General features: G+C 41.8%; 1 protein-coding gene across 1 annotated transcript in view; it reads right to left on the reverse strand.

The window, feature by feature from the left end:
- Nucleotides 1-20444: 20444 nt before the first annotated feature.
- LOC145391149 (uncharacterized) overlaps nucleotides 20445-21111 on the reverse strand; it is an 82910-nt gene continuing 82243 nt past the window's right edge. Inside the window, exon 14 of the mRNA XM_080265828.1 lies at nucleotides 20445-21030. Within this exon, the coding sequence (XP_080121954.1) occupies nucleotides 20869-21030 (162 nt within the window). The 3' untranslated portion in view covers nucleotides 20445-20868. The remainder of the gene's footprint in view (nucleotides 21031-21111) is intronic.

The raw sequence follows: 21111 nt of genomic DNA on the forward strand, positions 1-21111 counted from the left end.
TATCAGGCTTCTTGGTCAGCAAATATTGATCAGTTACTTACTGGTACAGTGTGTAGATAAGCTTTATTGTGCCTGTATACAGTTGCTGGTGTATTTTTGTTCTGCAAGTTTTTTTTTTTTTTTTTTTTTTGGCTACAATTTTGCCATATGTATGGTGTGAGTAATGATATAACAAAGCATTGATACTGTTCTGTGTATCTGGTGACAGTTTTATATCTTATACCAGTGCATAATACGGGTAAATATTTTGCTTCATCAGCATATACATTTAATCCACTCATATAACACAGCACTGTCAGGTCTGCCTTATACCATATTCAGATGTAACTGACTATTGGCATTTTTTTTTTTTTTTTTTTTTGTGATATCACAGTCTGGAAGCTTGGACCATACATTTTAAAGACATTTATCTTTCAGTTAGGTGGGGGCGCCCATCATCCACTCACTCAGTGTAGAGTGATGCCATATGAGCTCTACACTGAGTGACAAGCCAAATGGTTTCCTGTACCCAGGAAACCATTTACTACGCTGGGTGGTAACCATATAACCGGGGTTTCTGGCAGGGTTAAGTGTCCCCCAGATTCCCCTATCCAAAATCACTTAATCATGGCAGTCGTTTCAGAGAACCTCAGAGGGCCCAATACCTGCCCAGGGCCCCAACCAAATGGGCAGACTCGCATGGCCATGTGGAATGTGAGAGGTGTGAATGAGGAGAGCAAGAGGGTGGAAGTGGTGAATGTGTTCAAGAGTGTGAGATATGCTGTGATGGCATTGTGTGAAACGAAGATGAAAGGGTGCGAAGTGGAGGAGTGGGAGGGTGTGAAATGTGTAAGATCGGGAATGATTGGGAGAGGAAGATGTGAGGATGGATTTGCTTTGTCGATGAATGAGGTGTGGCAGAGTGGAATGAGAGACTACAAATGTGTCAGCTCGAGGTGTGTGTATGTCAAGTTCAAGCTTGAGAAGGTGAAAGAGGCAGTCATTGTAGCGTATGCACCGTGTGAGGACAGGAGTGAGAGAGAGAAGGACAGGTTTTGGGATGAGCTGGGTGAAGCAGTGGAAGCAATGCCCAGGAGCTATAAAGTGGTCGTGATGGGGGATATGAACGGAAGAGTAGGCACTGGTCATGAGGATGACATAATGGGTTGTTATGGAGTACCAGGAGAAAATGATAATGGGAATCGACTAAAGGATATGTTTCGGGAGAGAAGGTTGTGCATTTGTAATTCGTATTTCAAACACAAAGATGTACATCAATATACATGATATAGAGGAAACGGGGATCGTGGTGAATGAAGCCTGATTGATTACGTGCTCGTAGAGAGGTCGATGTTGAGAATGATTGCTGATAACGGCTGTGAGAGGACGATGTGAAGGTCTGTCAGATCATATGATCGTGGTGGTATGCAAGATCAAGCTGAGAGGAGTGAGGTGGATCAAGAGGGAGAGGAGCAATCAGGGAGAAAGACTGAAAGTTGAGAAGCTGAGGATCAAAGAAATGGCAGACGATTACAGGACCAAAGCAGAGGACGAGTTAGAATCAGGGAGGTGGAATGAACTCGATCTGGGCAGCCTGTGGAATGCATGTAGGGATTGCTTAGTTAGGAATGCTAAAGTAGTGTTTGGTGTGGCGAGAGTATCAGTAAAAAAGAAGGGTACCGCATGGTGGGATGAGGAGGTTAAGAGAGTGGTGGAAAAAAAAGAGGAGGAAGGTGGCTAAAGTGGTTACAGGATAGGGGTTCAGTTGATGTAAGAACTGAGTATATCGAGAGCAAGAAGCACGTAAAGAGACTAGTGAAGAGGAAAAAGAAGGAGGTAAACGATGATCTGGGAAGAAAAACGAATGTGAATTACTCTGAAAATAGTTAATTATTCTGGAAAGAGGTTCGAAAATGTAGAAGTGAAAGCAGAAAGAAATGTGATGGTGTGAAGGATGCAGGTGGTAGGTTACTAACCCATGGAGATGAAGTAAGGACCAAATGGAAAGAATATTTTGAAAGCCTGATGAATGGGAATAGAGAGAGCAGAGCGGCTGTAAACATGATTGGTTTGGGAGGTGTGCAGAGAAGGAATGTAGTGCCAGGAGACGTGACAGTTGCATAAGTGAAGAGCACCGTGAAACGGCTGAAAATTGGGAAAGCAGCTGGGGTTGATGAGGTGTATGCAGAGATGCTTAAGTGTAGTGGAGAGAGTGGAATGAAGTGCTTGTTGGAGATATGAAACAAGGCATGGATGAGTGAAACTGTGCCTGCAGAGTGGAAAAAGGCTGTGATTGTACCCCTGTACAAAAATAAAGGTGAGCGAAGTGAGTGCAAGAATTATCGTGTCATAAGTTTATTGAGTGTGGTAGGGAAGGTATATGGAAGAATTATTATAGAGAAAGTAAGAGAGATATCAGAAGTCCTAGTGAGTGATGAACAGGGTGGCTTTAGGAGTGGCAGAGGATGTGTGGATCAAGTATTTGCAGTGAGACAGATAGCAGAGAAGGCTTGTGAGAAGGACCATAACATGTTTATGGCATTCATGGATCTGGAAAAAGCATACGACAAAGTAGGCAGAGAGGGACTGTGGAAAGTTTTGTGCATGTATGGTGTAGATGGTAAACTGCTAGGTGCTGTCAGTAGTTTTTACGAGGGTGGCGAAGCATGTGTAAGGGTTAATAGGCATCTAAGTGAATGGTTCACGATCGGTGTGAACGTGCGACAAGGTTGTGTGATGTCCCCATGGTTGTTCAATATATGGATGGGGAGATAAGAGAAGAAAAAACACGACTAATGGAGAAAGGGATGGCGTTGGTAAGGAATGGTGATAGATGGAATATCTTAAACTTGTTGTATGCTGATGATGCAGTACCATTTGCAAGTACTAGACAAGAATTTGGAAGGCTGGTGAAGAGTTCTGCTGTCTTTGAGCGGCGTGCCTTTAGTAATGTAGAGAAGAGTAAAGTGATGGTTATTGAGAGAGAAGGTGACTCCCAGTGTGAAGTCAGTGAATGGAGAGAGACTGGAATTGGTGAGAGAGTTCAAAAACTTGGGTACAGTGTTAGAAATGAGAGGAAACTGTGCAAAAGAAGGTGAAAGTAGAGTGACACAAGTAAGAAAAGTAGCTGGTGCAATGAAGGCCTTGATAAGAAACAGAGGCTTAAGTGTTGCAGGTGCACGAGGCTTACATGAGGGTGTTAGTGCCAACTTTAACACACGGGTGTGAGACTATGGTGTGGCATGAAAATGAAAAGTTAAGAGTAAGACCAGTGGAGATGGGACTTCTGAGGAATGTATGTGGAGTACGGAGGGTGGATAGGATACGAAATAATGTGATTCGTGAAAGGTGTGGAGTGAGGAAGTCATTGGACATCAGAATCGAAGAGAGTGTCCTGAGATGGTATGGTCATGTGGGAAGAATGGATTGTTGAAAGAGGTATACCTGAGCGAATTTGAACGAGGGAGGAGGCGAGGTAGGCCAAGGAGAAGGTGGAGAGATATGGTGGATGGGTGTTTAAGGAAGTCGGTAAGGCTAGTGAACTGACAAGAGATCGAGCTGGCTGGATGAATGTTGTGAGGAGAAGTGCATGATCAGGAATTTTGGCACCCATTGTGAGCATGGCAGCATCCGGATTGACGCAATCGGATACGTGTGTGTGAAGCTGCAGAATGTGATGAATGTTTTTGGCATATCCGGTAGAGCCAGGATTCCGGGGGCTTGAATGATGAGTGAATGGAAGTGTGGCCTATTTGGATTGGGCAAGTTTGTGTTGTCTGGACATTGCTACTCCTCACCCTGCCCTTGGGTGGGAAAGGAGGTCCGGATGATGATGATGATATATATATATATATATATATATATATATATATATATATATATATATATATATATATATATATATATATATATATATATATATATATATATATATAAACAACAGAACGAAGGAAGGAAAAACAAATGAGTAAAAAAAAAATAATCCATACATCAGATTACTGGTGTCCTCTCTTCATAAAATATCTGTAACAGTTAGACTTGAACAGTTGTGGGTTGAAATTTGGAGGGAAACAACTCTGGGGAAGCGAATTCCAGAGAGATGCAGTTAGGGGAATGAAAGTATTCTGATAGGCAGAAGTTCTGCAATATGGCTGAGTGACATTCCAGTCATGAGTGCTACCAGATGCCCGTGTAGCACGAGGGAAGGCATGGAGAGGTGGCACCATGGACGCAACTTCGTCTGAGCATTTGCCAAAAAAATATCTGTAAAATAATGCAAGGGAGGCAACATTCCTTTTTACTTGCAGGGGAGGTAGTTTATATGTAATGGCAGGGTTGTTAATAATTCTAACAGCTTTGTTCTAAATTTTGTTTAGTTGTCTTAATGCAACCTCTCCACAACCATTCCACAAGGGTGAGCAATATTCAAGCTGAGAGCACACATGACTCTTATAAATTATAGCTAACTGCTCATCGACGAAGAAGTTACGGACTCTGTACAATAATCCAAGTTTCTTTGAGGCGGTTTTAGCAAGTGATCTGACATGAGAGGTCCAGCTGAGGGCACTGTTAAGTGAGACGCCAAGAATTTCAATACTTTTGGAGATGGGAATATTAGTGGCACTGAAGGTAATGTACGAATCTGGCAATATCTGTCTATTAGTAAACTGTATATATTTAGTTTTACTAGCATTAAAAGAGACAAGGTTGTTTTGTCCCCATTCACTGATTGTAGATAGATATTGATTTATGGAGATGGCTGTACTGAGTTGAGAGGTGGAGATATTAGACTTTGTAAATGGATGTCTGGGTGTGAATGAACTATGTAGTGTTGAGTCATCTGCATATGCGTGAATGGGATTGTGGGTGACAGATAAGAGATCATTAATATGAACCAAAAATTGGGTTGGCGCCAGAACTGATCCCTGCGGCACACCAGAGTTGATTGAGTGGAAATTGGAATATACATCATCTACTTTTACTCTTATTTTCTTGTCACTAAGATATGAAGAAATCAAAGGAACAAAAGACATTAGTCCATAGCAAGGGAGTTTGGACAGCAGGGAACGGTGCCATACTCTGTCAAAAGCTTTAGAGATATCAAGAGCTACTGCAAGAGTTTCTCCAAAAAAGATCAGTTCATTGATGAAAGGTATGAGTTAAGAGATTGAGTATGTCAATGGTGGATCTTTTGTGGCGAAAACCATATTGTCTATCACTAATTAAGTTGCTGGATTCAAGATGTTTAACAATGTGCTTAGTAATTAAAGTTTCAAATACCTTACCAAGAGAAGATGTGACAGCTATTGGTCTGTAATTGGAGGGGTCAGACGAACTTCCTTTCTTCGGAACTGGGTGGATATTGGCTTCTTTCCTTGAATTTGGGAAGAAAGAAGTACGTATGCATAGTCTGAATAATTTAGCTAGGACAGAGGCAAGTTCAGGGGAACACTTTTTCAAAACAATTGGCGGAATTCCATCTGGGCCTGGAGCTTTGTTGGTAGGTAAATTGTCTAGGATGGATTTTACGTATCTTGTCTGTATTTTAAGTGGGGCAATTTCGGGAGAATCAAGTTCCAGTACTGGGACATTCTGGCTGATATCATCTATGGTAGAGTTAATGGCAAAGGTACTGGCAAGGATATCTGCTTTCCAACGTGGGTCATTTGTAATGTCGCCATCTGAAGATTTTAGTGGGGGAATGGAAGATGACTTGTTAAAGTTATTATTGAAAGAACTAAGAGTTGACCAGAATATTCTATTGTCATTAGGGTTGTTAAGTAGTTTTGATGCTTGCTTTTGAAGAAAGTTTGATTTAGATAGATTTAATACAGCTTTTGCATGATTTCTAGCAATTTTAAATTGGGAGAGTGATTCAGATGTTTTTGATTTTAAGTAAGATTTACATGCTAATGACTTTTGGGCTGTTGCTCTGGCACAGTTGCCATCAAACCATTTTGGAGAGTTCGATCTTTTAGTGAACTGTTGAAGTGGTATGAATAAATCCATACCAGCCAGTATTAAGTCGCAAATGTGGGACTGGGTAGAATTGGGATCACTAGAGAAGAAAGACTGCCATGGAACATCAGCAAGATAATTTCTAAATCCATCCCAGTCTGCCCTGTCAAAGTGCCATCGGGTCACCCTGACAGGTTCAGAACGGGGAGGTGTGGGAGGGTTAACTAATGAGCCTTTGATGAGATTGTGGTCAGAGGATCCAGGTGGTGACAGTACCTCTATCCTGTATTGATCTGGATTATTTGTCAAGAATAAATCCAAGAGATGGGCATTATGGTCAGGATTATCAGGTATTTTGGTTGGTTGCTTTACCAACTGGGTGAGATTAAACGATTCCGCAAACAGCTCGCACTTTAGACCAGTGTCGTCAGTCCGGGCAGAATGCAATAACCATTCAACATTGTGAATGTTAAAATCACCCAAAATGGTAATTTAGGTGCCAATGGCAAGGTCAAGGTTACTCAACTGAGTGGATATGGAATCAAATACACTGGGTTCCGAAGAAGCATTGGGTGAATCATAAACTACACAAATATATTTGGTAATGTTTTGACAATTTAAATTATATAATGAGTAATCAATGCTGGATGAAGTGAAGTTAAAAATAGTGTCAACTGCATACTGGGATTTGATATAACAACAGGTGCCGCCCTTGTTACAGAAGTTTGTAAGGAGATGGTAACCGGGAAAACAAAATGGAGATATATCGGTAAAGGGTGAGATTTGTGGTTCTGTGAGGAAAAGGGCCAAAGGGGATATGGACTGAAGGAAAAAATGAACTGAGTTTAAATTTGTGGTAAGGCCACGGATGTTGGTAAAGAATAAGGCCTCACTGTCACTTCTTCGCCGACGAGCATTCCCGGAAATAGCAACAGTCGCTGCCGACACAGTTGCTTGATGGCGACCGGGAGGACCCTTTGCTGCCAGCCCTACGCTGCCTGTGGTGGCAATCCGAGGTACCACCTCATTTGATAGTAAGATTGCAGCGGCCATTACTAAAGATGTGAATAGAAGGTGTGATATGTTATGCGCATGTAGTGTCGTGTAGACAGTTGAAGGTAGAGTTATTATGAGAGCATGCTGGCCTACTCTCTGTGTAAATGAATGCACTGAAAATGTTCAGCAAAGGGAGATGGTCAGGATCAAGTCCTGAGGGCTGGTGAAACGGGAGCTCCAGCTCTCCCTATCACCAGCTTGCCATCAACCTCGGGAGTATTAGCTTTGACCTAGGTGTCAACCCGGGTAGGCGTTGCATGAGTAATATGTAAGTCCATCCATCCATCCATCATCCAATCCTACGTTGACCCACGATGAGCGTACGAGCCCGGGGCTAGGCAGTTGGTCCTGACATTTAAGATGAGAGTGACCAGCCTCACTCATCCCTGAGTGGCATTACTTGAGCAATAAACCCCAACCTACCCTTGGATATAAACCTTCACCGGCTCAATCCGATTGGAGCGCAATAATTACCCACTAAACCACCAGGCGCCGTAATTTGGTTATATGGTTACCACCCAGCATAGTAAATGGTTTCCTGGTGTACAGGAAACCATTTGGCTTGTCACTCAGTGTAGAGCCACAGGCAGAAGGAAGAGGAAAGAATGAAGGAAAGAAAGACAGAAGAGGGAGCGTAAAGTCACCCGTAGACAGAAGGACGAGGAAAGACTGAAGAAAGACAAAGAGATAATTTATTGTATATTGTTCGTATGAATGTGTTGCTTGGAGTATAAATCTTTTTAGAAACATCTTACCTTGAATGCGGGCACCACACTGGTAGATGATTCGGGTGATCGGCCAAATTACAATTTCCCCAAAACGTCAATGTAACCATCCCCGCGCATGCGCACTTCGTACTGATTGGTAAGATGGCGGGTACGAGCGATGATATTCGATGGAATATTATCGATGAATATTCACGATTTTAAGGTACTGTATGTAAGACTTGTGATCAAAAATTATTACCCCCACCCTTATTTACTACGAGTACTAGACGCAGATTTCAAAGTGCTCAGCCTCAAAACTAAAGACATGAATTCTATGACAGCAATCACCCCAAAGTGCAGGATATAATATTAATGTGCACACACACACACACACACACACACACACACACACACACACACACACACACACACACACACACACACACACACACACACACACACACACACAAAATCATTTGCTCACTGCATTATTACTTACTTTGAAATAATTAACTGCATGACTGCAGTTTTTCGATATAATTGTGGGATGATAATTATCACCTTTCAGAGAGTTATAGTACAAAATGTTCTGGTAGACTATTAACATCGCCAACAGCTGACTTGCGAAAATCTCATTTGTCAAAAATCCTTGGTGATTACAGCTCTGAACTAGGAGGCTGAAATGAGCACCTAGATTTTTTTTTCTGTGTTTATCAGTCTAGAGATAAATAGTTGTTATATTACAATGAATGTGGTCCTGGTGTAAAGAGGATATCCTGTAGAAGCCTATGCAATAGACAAGAGTAATGAAAGTTTGCATTTTAATAATGCACTTAGAAGTGTTTGTGTATATTACTGATTTGCAGAATCTATTTACTTCCGATGAATATTAAGCAAAGCAGACATTTGTAATGCAACCAGTACCACTGAAAATTTGTCTTGAAATTAATTACTAAGAATCGAGTTACCACTATATTTTAGTGTGTCGACTGTGTACAAAACTGATATGTTTTTCTTAACCGTCTGCTCTTACATTATGATGAACAGGCATGACAGTGGTGGTGATGGAAAGAAGAAAACACTGGAAAGTCGATGCAATAAACAGTAGGGAAAGTATCCCAAGTGTTATGGATCTATTTGAGGCTGAAAATATATATATATATATATATATATATATATGTTGGCACAGTTCCGAAAAACCTTTATATACCATTTTACACTTTGTGGGATTTCACCTGTAGTTTGATAGAAATTATTTGCTCAAGTGCTGAATCGTAAAGTACAAGCATTTGCGAACTAGATAATTATATCATGAATAGAAGCTGAGAAAATGGCGTATAAACAGGATTACCGAGAAAGGTGTTGACAATTTGATATTGGTGTGTACAACTTTGCATTTACTTTAATGTTAATATTGATTGATTTTATTTTTCTTTATCACTATCATGTTATACCTGTCTGTAAAGACGTGAACCAAGCCAGCATCCAATAAATGTATTCATAATTATGACAACGTGTGCAACTTCATTACCTTGGTTCAGTGTGTGTGCGTGTGTGTGTGTGTGTGTGTGTGTGTGTGTTAGAGAGAGAGAGTTTGAGTGCTTTAGTGTGTGTGTGTGTGTGTGTGTGTGTGTGTGTGTGTGTGTGTGTGTGTGTGTGTGTCGGTGGTGGCGAAATGAGCGATGGTGTGGGTAACTGAGTCCGGGTGTGTTCTAGGGGAATGTGACAACGCTTCCAGTACCCTGAACATCAATGATTGCCATGCTGTGGCTTTTTGACTCATTCCCAAATCAGAAAGCATGTTTATTACAATTTTTTAAATTAACAATACGCACCAACATTGTAAATGAATATTTATAAACATTTCACATAATTTCCAAATAGATAATCTCAAAACTTGTAGAATCGCCTTTATAACAAAGTGTTATGACGTTTTTCCCTGAAAACACTTTCAAAGTACTGTTACGTCCCCGTCCCACACTGCCACAGGCTCCAACAGCAGTAGAACAATATTGGAAGGACGTTGCCCAATGAGTTGTTCTTCCTGTGGACAGACTTTAGGTTCACAGTACACAGGATCAGCTCAGGCGTCGTAAATAAACACTGGTTTCTTAAGTTCACTGCCATTATTTTCCAAATAATTACACTTATGCTTTCCAACTTCGCTTCACTATTCTCACACACACTGGAGTTATACAAACATTACCAACTGCAGTTACACTTAATGCTTGGCAACATTTCATTATTTTTCAAAGGACCGATGATATACAAACTTTAATAATACTTCACTGACACTCAAACTGAACTGAAAACTGACTGAACTTACTCCAATCTCTTCCCCATCCTTATAAAAGCTTGCATTACTCTAGAAATTTTTACATTTTTCCACAGTTCCGGTGTACTCCAGAGAGAGAGCACGGTTACAACAATCACCAGCTCGGAAACATCCAAAACATACCAGAGTTTTCTTACATTACATAACGCTGAAAATTATTTAGTATATATATACAAACTTAAATTACATAATTTAACAAGCAATAACATAGAGAAAAAGAGCACAAAAATTAATGCTTAACTTACGAAACAACTACGCTCACAAACAGCAGGCAAACTGGCAAATCTGACTGGTACTGGAACCACTGTAAACAATGGGAAATATCGAGAACCTGCTCAACTACCTAACTGGCAAATCTCACTTCTTAACACTACCCCCTCCCTAGTTCTTTGTTGTCCCGACAAAACTACACAATATATATAAGCATAATTAATCCTAATGAAACATCTAACTACACACAAAATATTCCTTCAACTTACCAGGTCTTCTCCTATGCCACTTCCAATGACGTCCTTGTTCCTCCACACAGTCCACTTCTGGATGGTCTTGATGCTCTTCCTGATTCACTTCTTCTCTTGGGAAACTGTCACCATCCTCTTGCACTTCAGCTCCTTGGTCCTCCTCAACATCCTCGGCTGCAGGAGAGCATGATTCCTAGGAGACGTCCCAGCTGTACTGTCCTGGCCCATGGTACTGCCATAGACAGTTCACATGTACCACTTTTGGGCGAGACTTCTTGCTGCCCCGAATCTGATACATTACATCCGATAGGCGGTCCAACACAGGGTAAGGCCCTTCCCATGGGATCTACAGCTTCAGTGACTATCCCTTCTTTCACTGAGGATTGTATAACCAAACTTGGTCACCATCCTTGACGTTCATCTCACTTGCCTTGGCATCGTACTTGCACTTCATCACTTCTCCTGAAAACTTAAAGGCTCCTCGCACTTGATGATGTACCTCAGCCAGCCTTTCCTGAAGATGCTTCACGTAGCTGTTGGTGTCTGTTGGCAGCTCTTCACCAGAAGGTCTTCCCACTAACAAGTCAACAGGTAAGCATAACTCGTGGCCCAACATCAGTTTGGAGGGGTGTAGCCAGTAAACGCATGGGATGTAGACCGATATGCCATCACCAAGGCAGGTATTTTCTGGTCCCATTCAGTTTGTCACTCTATGCAATACTTGGCCAGTTCTTGCCTCAGGGTCCAGTTGAATTTCTCCACCATCGTCCTGGTCTTGTTGATCCCCAATAACTTGCAGCACTCAGAATACAGCAGACCCAAAGTTTCTACCCTTGTCTGAATGTAGCGCTTGTGGCACCCCAAAACGACAGAGAAACTGGTCAACCAACACCTGAGCAACAGTCGCATCCTCTTGAACGGGGATAGCATTGGCTTATGGCCACTTTGTGAAGTAGTCCATGACGACACATACATACCAGTTTCTTCTTTCACTGAGTGGCAGAGGTCCAGCAATATCCAATGCGACTCTTTCCATCGGTGCACCCAATTGCTAAAACTGAAGAGGGGCAACCATGTTTCTTGGGCCCCTTCTTGGCACAGCATACATCACAGGCCCAACACCACTCTTCAACATCCTGACGCATGCCAATACAGTAGAACCTCTGTCGCAGCCAGTTTAGGGTTTTCTTCACTCCCAGGTGCCCACTAGTGATCTGGTTATGAGACTCATCCAAGATCTTAGACCTCATTTTCTTCGGATCCACCAGTTGCCAATACTTGCTGAGGCCATCGGGTGTCTCCCACTGATGCTCCAGTAGTCCATTGTTCAAACGAACCAAACGAACTCCAGTAACTCTTGGTCGCATGGCTTAACTTGGAAACTTCTTCCCAAGATGATCGCACTGTACTCCACTGCAGCTACTCTAGCACTGGTTGTAAATCTACATCCTCCATCTGCATCCTCTTTAGGTGATCTGCACTTGACGCTGGCCGTCACAACAGTACAGTGGCATTTCTTGACAAAATTCCCATTCCTGGTACACTGCTTGTCGTCTGCTCTTCTGTCTTCTCACACACTATTCATCAAGATTCTCCTGCATTTCCTCAGTGGTGGTTCTTTTTAGGAAAAACTGGCTGGTTGTCGCCTCTCGTTACCAGCCTGCACTAACCCATTAACTGCGCATGAAGGTTTTTTGAAGGTGTCCGTGGTGTGCAGACATAGGGGTAAAAATTAAATTTCCCAAAGCTCAAATTTTGTCTTAGGAATTGAGAGAACACATGCCAAAGTATATAGTAACGAATTATTAGATCAATATTTACCTTGGTAAAGCCATGGATGAACATCGAAGTGTCAGATTCCCTATTGGAATGTATGGTTTTTGTTTTCTTTTTCGGATTCGGTTTCGGTTTTGGTTTTGAAGGCTCATACATGCTTGCATGGGTCGGCCTTGGTCACCATGGCACTATATTCGAAATTGACCTGCGCAGCCAGGGCTGTATTGAGCAGTCGCACTCGGAACAGCCCAGGCTGTATGGAGCAGTTAACAGGCTAATTAACAGTCATCGTTCTCATTTAGACACTCATAGCTGACGTGTCCCACCTCACACATGTCCAACACCTGTTTGTTGCAATCGTGGGTTTCCTGACACTGCTCCATTCTTGCTCTTTTTTCCATTTGTAACAATCTACCTTCTTGTGTCCCAGCTTCCCCTAGAACCAGCAACCTCCTTTGATCTTCTCATGTTCTCTCTTCCACTTGTTGCAATCCACTTTCTGATGTCCTGGCTTTTCACAGTACCAGCACCATCCTTCAACATTTTCCACTTCCCATACCTGCGCCTTTTTTGCCTTGAATCCTTCACTATGACCTGCCTGAAAAGTGGATGTACTGGACCTGGCATAGGACGCAAATTCTAGAGCTCTGGCTAGTGCTTCTTGCATGCGTCTGGGTTGTGCCTACTTCACTTGCATTTTCAACTCTGCAGTGTCAAGAGCATTTTTTAAAATGCCACATTTGAACCTACGACAATGAAGGTGTTAATACACATATACAACAAATTTACCACAGAAGAACCCCCAGCAAAATTATCACAGAGGATCTCCGCACCCAAACTTGGCGAAACTTGACTAACTGACCTTAGTTTCAAGGGAAAAAAAAAAAAAAAAAGATAAAGAAAAAAATACTAGAGCACATGAAAATACAAATTTACCAAAGTTGCCAACGGTCATGGCAAATGCGTGCACAACATGGATTTAAGACTGAAACTTGGCATGGGGGAGAAATAATACAAAGCACTACAATTTTTTTTTCTTTTTACAGAAGATGAGAGTAAGGAAAACTTAAAGTCTGAAAATCCATACACCAGATTACAGGTGTCCTCCGTTCATTACAAAATCTGTAACACTTGAACCTGATCTGATGTAGGTTGAAGTCTGGAGGGAACTTAATCTGGAGAAGAGAGTTCCAAAGAGAAACAGGTCGGGGAATACATGAATTCTGATAGGCAGAAATTCTGCAGTAAAACAGTGTGACAGTTCGGTCATTAGCACTATCAGATGCCTGTGTAGCATGGAGAAAGGCGTGGAGAGGTGACACAAGGGATGCAACTTCGTCTGAGCATTTGCCATAAAAGTATATGTAATATAATGTAAGGGAGGCACCATTTAGTCTTAATCGTAGGGGAGGTAGTTCACTTGTATTTGCAGGGCTTTAAATAATTCTTATTGCTTTGTTCTGAATTTTGACCAGTCGTTTTAGTGCGACCTGCTAGCTTCCACTCCACAAGGGCGACCAATATTCAAGCTCAGAGCACACACGACTTGTAAATTATAGCTCACTGATCGTCGGTGAAGAAGTTACAGATTCTGTTCAGTTACCAAAGTTTCTTTGAGGCGGTTTTAGAATGTGATCTAAGGTGTGAGGTCCAACTGAGGGTATTGTTAAGTGAACCAACGAGAACTTCAATGCTTTTAGAGACTGGAACATTAGTTGCATTGAAGGTGATATAGGTAGCAGATAATATCGGTCTGTTAGTAAACTGGATATATTTTGTTTTCCTTGGATCAAATGAGACAACATTATTTTGTCCCCAATAAGTGATCTTAGATAAGTCTCGATTTATGAAGACTGCTGTACTGATTAGGGAATTAGAGATATCAAACTTTGTGAATGGGCGTTTAAGTGTGAAGGAACTGTGAAGTGTTGAGTTATATGCGTATGAACGAATGGGAGACAGACTGGAGATCATTAATATGAATTAGGAACAGAGTTGGAGCCAGGACTAATTCTTGTGGCACGCCAGCATTAACTGAGTGGAAAATGGAACTTAAATTGTCAACTTTTATCTTCATGTTGCCGAGATATGAGGAAATCACTGGGACAAAAAATGATGGAATGCATAAAGGGAGTTTGGATTGCAGGGAATGGTACCACACTAGCTTTAGAAATATCAACGGATGCTGGATTTGTTTCTCCATATTGGTCAGTTGACTGTTGGATGGTATGAGTAACGACTCTGAATATATCAACAGAGGATCTTTCATGTCGAATTCCATACTGTGTGTCACTAATTAAGTTGTTGGATTCAAAAGGTTTAAAAATGTACTTATTAACGACAGTCTATACTTTACCACGAGAAGATGTGACAGTTGTTGGGCTGTAATCAGAGGGATCAGAGGAATTTTCTTTCTTTGGAAATGAGTGGATGTTGGCTTCTTTCCCAGAACTGGGGAATGAAAAAATAATTATGAATAGTCTGAATGATTTAGCAAGAACATCCTGAGCAACGTATGGTGAACACTTTTCCAAACTACTGGAGGAATTTCATCTGGATCTAGAGCTTTGTTGATTGGCAAATTGTCTCGGATAGATTTTACTTATCAGGTCTGTATCTTTAGTGGAGCCAACTGGGGGGGGTCAAGTTCTAGTACAGGAACGTTCTGGCTGACTTACTCTAAGGTAGAATTTCTGGTAAATGTACCTGCAAGAACGTTAACTTTTCCACTTGGACCATGTACTGTGTTGCTGTCTGAAGGTTTTAGTGGGGAAATGGGTGATGACCTGTTTAAGTTACTATAGAAACAACTGAGACTTGACCAGAATATTCCATAGTCAATAGGAATACTTAATAGTCTGGGTTCCTGATTGGGAAGAAAGTTTGATTTCTATCTATCTATCTATCTATAGCCCGACGCCCTAATCCCGCAAAGGGTGGCCGCAGACAAAACGCCTCCAAGTCACTCTGTCACCCACCATTTGACTCCCCTCCCCCCAACTCACCCCCTCCTCCCTCATATACCTCTCAACTCCATCCATCCACCTCATCCTCGGTCTACCTCTCCCTCTCCCTCCCTCCACCTCACCTACATACACCCTCTTAGTCAGTCTTTCATTCTCCATTCTCTCCACATGTCCAAACCACCTCAGTGTATTTCTCCTAATCTTTTCAACCACATCCACATCTACCCCACAACGTTCCTTCACTTCTTCATTCGTCAACCTGTCCTTCCACGTCACTCCACATGCTCCTCTCAAGTAACTCATTTCCACTGCTCTCACTCTTGATTTGTTCCCCTCTTGTAAGGTCCACGCCTCGCTTCCATACGTCAGGGTAGGGATCACAATACCATCATGAGGTGACTTCTTAACTTCCATACTCACCTCCCTATTTCTCATCACTGCTTTCAGTGTACCAACAACCTTTCTTCCCTGCTGTACCCTTTCACGTACTTCATCCCCCAAAGTTCCATCCTTACTCATCACACTACCCAAGTACTTGAATGCACTCACATTCTCCATATCCTCACCATCCAATCTCACTGCACACTCTGTGACTTCATTCCTCTCAAACACCATAACTTTACTTTTGTTTACATTAACTTTCAGCTTCCTCCTCCTACACACTGTCCCAAATTCATTCACCAAACCTTGCAACTCCCATTCATCTTCACTCAACAATACTGTATCATCAGCAAACAGCAACACCGGAAGCTTCCAAATCTCATCCTCATTCATTAGAGCCACCCCCACATCCACTGCCCTACCCTGCACCTCCTTTACAACCCCATCCATGTATATATTAAACAGCCATGGAGACATCACACACCCCTGTTTCAGTCCCACATTGAGATCAAAGAACTCACTCAGCTCACCATCCACTCGCACCGTAGCCCTAGCTCCCTCGTACATACTCTTCACAGCACTTAACAATTTCCCCTCCACTCCATATATTCTCAATACCTTCCACATACCTTGCCTATCTATTCTGTCATAAGCTTTCTCCAAGTCCATGAAGGCAGCATACACTTTCCTTCCCTTCTCTAGATACTTCTCCACTAAACATCTGAGAACAAATATCTGATCTACACACCCTTTTCCCTTCTTAAATCCCCCTTGTTCTTCTCCAACTAGCTCCTCTGTCATATGCCTAACCCTATCAATGAGAGATTTATTACTGCTTTTGCGTGGTTTTGTTACTATTTTTTTTAAAGTGACTGAGAGATTCAATAGGAGTCGTTGTGTGCCACAACCGCTGCGGAACATTTCGGGGAGTCTGATCGTTTAGTAACTTGTTGACTGGGTATGAACAATTCCATACAATTTTGTATTAATACATAAACGTGGGGTTCGTTAGAACTGACATCAGTGGGGGGGGGAAAAAAAAGACTGCCATGGAATATCAGCTAGATAATTTTTAAATCCATCTCAGTCTGCCCTATCAAAGTGCAATATGATCACCCAGACTGTTTCAGAATGGGGAGCTTTTGGGTCACAGGATGAATGAGGCTTTGATGAGATTGTGGTCGGAGTATTAGAATGATGACAGTACCTCTTTGCATTACTGATGTAGGTTATTTTTTTCAGGAATAGGTCCAAGAGATAGGCACTATGGTCAGGGTTATCTGGTATTCTGGTTGGATGTTTTACCAGTAGCGTAAGATTCAACGATTCTGCAAATAGCTCGCATTCTTGACAAGTATTGTCAGTCCTAGCAGAATGCAATAACCATCCAACATTATGGACAATAAAATCACCAAAAACGGTAATTTCTGTGCTAAGGGTGAGGTTCAGCTTGGTAAACTGTGGATCTGGAGTCAAATATTCTAGGTTCTGATGAGGCTTTGGGGGAGCAATGAACTACACAGATACATTTGGTTGTTTTAATGTAATTTAGTTTGTATAATGAGTACTAAAAATAGTAAGAGTGAAGATCACGATAATGTCAACTACATAATCAGATTTAATATTGCGATGTGCCATCCTTGTTTAGAAAATCTGTGAAAAGATGGTAACCAGGAAAATTGTTTGGGGATAGGTCAGTAGAGAGAGAAATTTTAGTTTCCATGAGGAACAGGGCTAATAGAATGCAAATTCAAGGAAGAAGTAAACAGAGTTCAGATTGGTACTAAGACCATCGATACTGGTAAAATATAAGGTCGAACTCGCACTTCTCCACTGACGAGCGTGATCCGTGGTAGCAACAACTGCTGCTGGAACAGTCGCTTGACGACGGCCAGGCCCTGTGCCACCAGTCCTATCCTGCTGGTGGTGGCAGTTCGAGGTATACCACCGTATTTGCTCCTAATACTGCAGCGGCAATTGCTAAAGGGGGATGGAATAGAAGGTATGATGCCTAACGTGCATGTAGCTTGGTGTACACATGTGGAGGTGTACGGTATGTAAGAGGACTACTGGGCCTTGATAGCAGGCTGTGAAGCCTATGCCCAGAGTCAGACACATAAAAAAAAAAAAAAAAGACAGTCGGAGGCGGGTGTTTATGAGAGTATGATGGCCTCTCTGTGTTAATGGAAACACTGAAAATGCTCAGTAAAAGGTATGGTCAGGAACAAGTCCTGAGAACTGGTGAAATCGGAGCTCCAGCTCTCCTTGTCAACAGTTTGCCATTCACCTTGGGCGTACCGCCCAGTTCGACTGGTGCTACCATCTTCATAACTGACTGGTATGATAACATTCCAAGTCAAACGTATACACACACACACACACACACACACACACACACACACACACACACGGACGCGCGCGCGCGCTCTATAACTATTTTTTTTCGTCTGATTCAGAATAAGCCAAGGATGAAAAGGTTCGATTTTTAAAACAAAATGTCAGAGGTGAAGGTCATAGGACAAAGTCAACTCAGACAGTTTTGATCCGATTTGGTCCAACCATACTGGAAGTGTTGAGGATTAGGCAAGAATGAACTCATCCGGTCTTGAGAACAATCAGTCAAAAGTCAGTGTCACAGGGCATAGTCAATTATTCGGTTCTCAGATCACTCTGAACACTTCTCGTTTTTTTTCTGGGTGGATCACTGACCTGCAAACCATCTTTTCTGCCCCCACGACATACAGGGGTCAGTGTGGTTGGTTATATAGTTATTGCCCAGTGAAGTAAATGGTTTCCTTGTTAACAGGAAAAAAAAAAAACAGTCCTGACAATACGAGAACGATAGCATTAAAGTTAGTGAGTGGTTTGTGGGCACCCAGCATAACACAAACTACAAATATCAAATTTTAAAAACTCACTTGAACTAACCGTGAAAAGTTATCGGAAACACAGAGATATGTGTCTTATGTACTGTGGTGCCCGACTTCTACTTGCCTTATATAAAAGAGTAGATCTGGTAAACAATTTCATGCAGTGCTCTCGGGGTTCTGAGGGAAATTTTCCATAGATCTGAAGAACACTGCTTTCTACCACTGGGGAGTTGATTCAACCCTACTCAATATTTTACATATAAATATATTGCTTCAGAGGTAACCTAATCCATTAGCTCCCAGTCTTCCTGTGTGAGGGATTGTTGTGGAAGTCGGCTCATAATCGCGACGCTTATAGGTCCCTGTCCTGGAGTTCCACCCTTTATTATCCTTTGAAAACGCCCAGTTCCGTCCTATAGTGAGGACCCTGGACGCAAATGGGTTAAGAAATAATCACGTAGTGTTTGTATGAAGAGTTTATTTCTTTAGTGGCACATATATTACATGTTATGATCACTACAGTATTTACACTATAGGATTTACATATTGTTAAAATACAAAATATATGTTTTTATTTTTAGTAAAAGTGGAATTTAACTGAAGTGTTTTTTCCTTGCAATATTATCGAACAGATTTCTGATTCTTTTTTTTTTTTGTCAACTTTAGAGGAGTTAATTCAGCTACGGAAGGCCAGAAGAGCCAGAAAGTTATTAAACGCCTGTCCTCCATTTTGATAAATTTACCCAAAGGTGAGTAAAATAGTGTGCAGACAGCATGTATTACATGAAAAAATTGCCAGACCTTACCATTCTTTTGTATTCTGTTTATAATTTCTTATTACCAACACAGATTGCCTATAAAACGAAGTGCAAAATATTAACATGCTAAATGCAGGTATAAACTGATAAGGAAGCTGTGCCTATACATCTAAGCAGTCGGAAATACGGGTCCAAGACACCAGGTGAGAACAACAGTCACGAAGTACTCCCACATACGATTACCCAAGATGCGGTTAGAGGTTTTCCGATAATATAATGTCATCAGGGGCAATGATGGGTCATCTACCCCAATATATTCTGTACTACAGCAGACTGGCCCCGGGCCCCTGCACCACGCAAGGGACAGTATGGGACGGGAGACTGCCGCTGGGATAGGATGGAGAGGATATACGTACAGGGCAAGAGAAAGACAGACTGGCAAAAGTAACCTCGTCCCCCCTCCTTTATTTGCTGATCACTGAATGTGTTACTGTCATTAACTGCTACACTATGATGACGTCTTTATTTACCTCTAAATACTTTTAGACGGCTTACGGGAAATCAATGAAATGACAAGGTCAATTTAGATAATATGATATATCTAAACACTCTGGGCTGAAACGTTTGTCCTAAGCTGAATAAAGTCTTCTGGCATTAGGGAAATTAAATCTGTCGTCTGAAAAAAGCCTTAACTCATCCTTCAGTCGTTCAGGCTTTTACTGGCCTTACTTTCAAACCTGTTTTTCTTATTGAGGATCAAACCAGTATAGGCAAATAGCACTGCATCTCCACAAAGCATTTCCATATACTGAAAAGGCCATCCGCCAGGAAGACTGCCATGTGATACTGCCAGGATTGTCTGCACCTAGCCAGCCACCCAGCCCGTATATATTCCATACTGTTGGTGCTTAAACATTGAGGGAGGTTATATGGGATTAATACAGCAGCCACCATTCACTTATTCACTTTTTTTTTTTTCCTGGAAGGACCGAAAAATAATGAGAAAAATCCACGGGGTAGATAAACTCCACTTTTACCATTTTCCTATATCAGCTTTTAAAAATTCTCAGCGTACAGATGGAATACACTCTCATTTACTCCCTCCCTCCCCCCCCATACTGCGTTTTGCATGAGAGTGAGAGATGAAAAACACAGGCTTAAAACCCAAACTCAGTAAAGTTTTCAAATATACCAAGAAACAAAAAGTGAATAATTATGGTCAAGTGTGGATAACCCAAAGACCTGATTCGCAGATAAATTTATGACCAACTCCGTCGCAACTTGGCTTGTGTTTTAAGAGAGCACAAAGAAGGGGAGTGTAAAACATTATGTTACTGGTTCTTCCTTTATTAAAGAACTGTTGAGAAAACTCACTGTAAATTATAAGGTTGATTAGTAACGAGGAAAGGGGAAAGCTGAATGTCCCCACGCCTCTCGTTCTTGCTGAGGCAAATCATGGTAGTGAAATAAAATGATCGTAACCTATGCTTGTTACCGCAGGAAGGACAAAGCAAGGAGGAAAACAATATCTTTTCAAGCCTCTTGCTCTTCCTGCAAAAATACATCTTAGTTACGACCGAAGACTAATGGTAAGTTAGTATGAACAGTTGGAAGTATGTCGTTAGCTGTGGGCAAGGGGGTCAACCTCATAGTCCTGGTCGTAGTCTGCGGGACGCCGGGCTTCTTCAGGATCCTCGTCATCTTCATCCGTGTCCCTGTCGTCCATGTCGATCACCTTCACTGGATAGGTTAACTGCTTGCCGTTGTCCCACGAGTAAATTTCCTGCAGAAAGGAATATATTCTATCAGTTCATCCATCCATCCTTCAATCAGTCAGTCAAACAAACCATCTACCTGTCTGTTT

This window comes from Coenobita brevimanus, chromosome 17 (genome assembly GCF_032717465.1).
Source record: "Coenobita brevimanus isolate Jiangsu-jjx chromosome 17, ASM3271746v2, whole genome shotgun sequence".
In the NCBI taxonomy this organism is placed as follows: domain Eukaryota; kingdom Metazoa; phylum Arthropoda; class Malacostraca; order Decapoda; family Coenobitidae; genus Coenobita; species Coenobita brevimanus.